The sequence below is a fragment of the Myotis davidii genome, unplaced genomic scaffold (genome assembly GCF_000327345.1).
Source record: "Myotis davidii unplaced genomic scaffold, ASM32734v1 scaffold462, whole genome shotgun sequence".
Taxonomy (NCBI): Eukaryota; Metazoa; Chordata; class Mammalia; order Chiroptera; family Vespertilionidae; genus Myotis; species Myotis davidii.
This window is the reverse complement of record NW_006293237.1, coordinates 577,194-581,108: the sequence shown is the minus strand read 5'-3', so window position 1 is coordinate 581,108 and position 3,915 is coordinate 577,194. Positions and strand designations below refer to the sequence as shown.

The 3,915-nt window shown below is 57.3% G+C and overlaps 1 protein-coding gene across 1 annotated transcript in view; it reads left to right on the top strand.

Moving 5' to 3' along the window:
- SLC6A8 (solute carrier family 6 (neurotransmitter transporter), member 8) overlaps positions 1-2,758 on the top strand; it is a 7,358-nt gene extending 4,600 nt beyond the window's left edge. Inside the window, exons 6-11 of the mRNA XM_015566029.1 lie at positions 1-91; positions 177-314; positions 393-495; positions 585-685; positions 761-931; positions 1,277-2,758. The exon at positions 1-91 is cut by the window's left edge and continues 12 nt beyond it. Of these exons, the coding sequence (XP_015421515.1) occupies positions 1-91; positions 177-314; positions 393-495; positions 585-685; positions 761-931; positions 1,277-1,417 (745 nt within the window). The 3' untranslated portion in view covers positions 1,418-2,758. The remainder of the gene's footprint in view (positions 92-176; positions 315-392; positions 496-584; positions 686-760; positions 932-1,276) is intronic.
- Positions 2,759-3,915: the final 1,157 nt, after the last annotated feature.

Here is a 3,915-nt window from a genome sequence, read left to right as displayed (position 1 = left end):
TTACCCCCGGGCCGTCACGCTGATGCCCGTGGCCCCACTCTGGGCTGCCCTGTTCTTCTTCATGCTGCTGCTGCTGGGCCTTGACAGCCAGGTTTGCAGTGGGGACAGGACAGAGGGGGTGGGAGGGGAGGGGCTGGCAGGTGGGCAAGGGCCATGGCCTGAGCACCTGGCCACAGTTTGTAGGTGTGGAAGGCTTCATCACAGGCCTGCTGGACCTCCTCCCGCCCTCCTACTACTTCCGTTTCCAAAGGGAGATCTCTGTGGCCCTCTGCTGTGCTCTCTGCTTTGTCATCGACCTCTCCATGGTGACTGATGTGAGTGGGGCAGGGTAAGGGCTGCCTCTGGCCCCTGGCTGCCATCTGCCACCTGCCCTGACCTGGCTCTATCCCTAGGGCGGGATGTACGTCTTCCAGCTGTTTGACTACTACTCGGCCAGTGGCATGACCCTGCTCTGGCAGGCCTTCTGGGAGTGCGTGGTGGTCGCTTGGGTATACGGTAGGTCTGGGCTGAGGGGCAAGAGGGCCTGTGGCATGGAGCAGGTGTGGTGGGTCTACAGTTCTAGCCGTCCCTTCACCCCACCCCAGGAGCTGACCGCTTCATGGATGACGTGGCCTGCATGATTGGGTACCGGCCTTGCCCCTGGATGAAATGGTGCTGGTCCTTCTTCACCCCGCTGGTCTGCATGGTAAGGGCCAGGAAGGCTGGACTGGATGGGGCAGGGCACCTCGGTTCACTGGCTAATTGCAGATTCTCTCCACAGGGCATCTTTATCTTCAATGCTGTGTACTTCAAGCCACTGGTCTACAACAACACCTACGTGTACCCGTGGTGGGGCGAGGCCATGGGCTGGGGCCTGGCGCTCTCCTCCATGCTGTGTGTGCCCCTCCACGTGCTGGGCCGCCTCCTCACGGCCAAGGGGACCATGGCTGAGGTCAGTTCTTCAACACCGCCCCTCCCTTCTGTTTTAGTCAAAGCCTTACCTCCAGATTGTCTGTACTCTGACCCCCAGGATGGGTCATTGTACCAGAAGCCTCTGGGCCAGCTGGACAAAAGGGACACTGGCTATCAGGGTCGTGGCAGGGGGAGGCGGCCTGTCCCTAGCTTCCATTCTCAGCCACATAACCCTGTCTCCCTGGTGCAGGGAGTAGTGCCTGGTCGGTGTCTCGGGAGGAGCAGCCCTGGGCCCTGAGTTGGTGGCAGGTGGTGGTGGTGGAAAGAGGCCAAGGACAAGCAGGTGCCCCTCCCCAGGGGCTCACGATGTCCCTTTCTCCTGCAGCGCTGGCAGCACCTGACGCAGCCTGTCTGGGGCCTCCACCACTTGGAGTACAGAGCTCAGGACTTGGAGGTCAGGGGCCTGACCACCCTGACCCCAGTGGCTGAGAGCAGCAAGGTGGTGGTGGTAGAGAGCGTCATGTGACAGGGCCGGCTCCCAGTGCCAGCTCTCCCTCTTGTAGCCATAGCAGCCCCTGCTTTAGCGCCTCCAACCCCTCCAGGGGGCTTGCCTTTCCCTGACACTTCTGGGGTCTGCCTGGGGGGGAGGGGAGGAAGCACCGTGAGTGCTTGTAACTAAAATAACTTTTTCCATTTTTAATAAAATGCCAAAAATACCACAACCCACCAAAAATAGATGCCTCCCCCCACCAACCAAGCTGGTGCCCACGCTGCTTCCCAGGCCCTGCCGCCTGCCCTCCCCCTAGTGCCTGCTGCCTGTCCAGGCTCTGCCCAACACACCCGTGGGTGGCTCCTCACTCCAGAGGCAGCAGTGGCAGCTTAGGGAACAGAACGGGAAAGGGGAGGGAGGCGAGAGAGGGACAGCGGAACCACAGTGAGTATTTCAACTGGGCTAGACCCCTCTCCCCATCCCTAATCTAGAAGCTTAGAGAGCCAGCCAGCAATGGGACCTTCTGGTTCCTGCGCCAATTGCCACCAATATCAATTGTGTGAGCTTGTGTATGAGTGCATGTGTGCGTGAGTATGTAGGGCACATATAGATCTCTATCTCTTAGCAAAGGGGAAAACCAGGTGTACACTGTGCCTGTGGGCAAATGAGGCTTGTATTTTGCACATTTTATAAAAACTTGAGGAGAGAGATTTCTGCTTGTATATTTCTAAAGAGAAAACAGCCCCGAGGTCCCTCTCCTTGCCACTCCCTGTCCTTTCAGCCCCTCCTTAATTCCTCTGCCCCAGCCAAGGAGTGTGAATTTATAGATGTAATTTTCATAGGCAAAACAAGAGCTTCAAGCTGTGCGAGTCTGTCGTGTGGGTATGCATGTGCGGTCCCCGGCCCCAGGCTGAGGTGGAAAAGTGCACAGTTGGGGCCTGGAGGGTGTCCCGCTACCCCTCTGCCCACAAGTCGTGGGGGTGAGTAGGTGCGGTGTTCTGTCCCAGGAATCTGGGGCTGCTCACCTGGCATGCTCAAGCTTACCCACCACACCCTCCCCCCGGGGCTGGGCTGGGCAGACTGCAGGGATCTGAGGTGGGCACCAGCCAGGGAAGGGATCCAGGCTTGGCTCCCGCCTGCGAGCTTAAAGCTGATGCACTTTTCACGTCTCAAGTCTTCCACGTAGCAGCTTTACTTAACCCACGTCTGTGTCATATCTAATCCCGGGACAGCCGAGTGGACCCTAGAAAGACTTCCCCCACACCCTGACATCAGCTGGAGGGGAGGGACTAGGCGAGGGCGGGGGGCCAGCGGGGACATTCTTACTGTGCTAAAAGCCACTGCAAACATAGCAATAAAAACATGTCATTTTCCAAAGCTGGCTCCTGTTCTGCTTGTCTGCGCGTTGGGGGTGGGACTGGAGGTACAGGGGAGGCCTCCCCACCTCGAGCTGTTTCCTTGGGCAAGTATTTGTTCTGGGGGTCTCCATAGCCGACAGTGTTCCAGGAACTGGGACTAGAGCAGGAAAGGAAGCTGACAGAAAGTCTTTCCCCCAAGGAGCTGACACACTTGGGGAGAAAGGATAATAGTATGTGACAGAAGCACACACCAAGCAGGGCAAGTGGGTGTGAGGTCACGGGCAGTGGGTGGGAAGTCACGGGTGTAGATTTTCCAAAGGTTGCCCAAATGCCACACTGAACACATGACTCTCCAAGATGCAGGCGGCAAGGGGCAGGCAAGGTGGAGAGGTGAGGTTACAGCAGAGCTGGGGGAAGGTGGAGACACCAGCAGTGGAGGGAAGAAGTGTGGATCGGAGATCAGTTTGAAAGGCGGGAATCAGGGCTTGTGGACCACCAGGATGCAGGGTTGAGAGGAGTCAAGAAGGCCTCAAGAAATTGAGCATGAGCACTGTGAAGGGCGGCATTGCCAGGCCCTGTGCCAGGGAGACGAGGCTTGAAAGGGATGGTGGTGTCTTCTGACCAGAGACCTCTATGACGGTGGTTGGACAAGAAGCCTGGAGTTCTGGAAAGTCTGAACTGAAGAGAGAACTTAGGAAGTTCTCAGCACATAAAGACAGCCCGGAAAGCCCTGAGCCTGGATGAGCTCAGCCAGGGCGGCCGGGAGTGGGTGCAGAGGGAGAGGCGGCCCAAGCACTGAGCCCTGGGGCCCTGGGACACCCAGAAGTGGCAGAGGAGGGGCTGGTCAGTGGGTGGGATGGACCCCAAGAGTACAGACCTGATCCTGGAACATGGCGGGAACCCCCTACTCACATGTGAATGTCCCAAAGTTTATTAAAGACTAACCATGCCCGACCGGCATGGCTCAGTGGTTGAGCATTGCCTATGAATCAGGCGGTCAGGGTTTGATCCCGTGTGGGGTATACAGGAGGCAGCTGATCAATGGTTCTCTCTCATCATTGATGTTTGTATCTCTCCCTCTCCCTTCCTCTCTGAAATCAGTAAAAATATATTTTTTTAAAAAGGGAGCGAGGGCCTGAGAAAGTTGGCTGCATTTGATGACAAGCTCATGGAGAC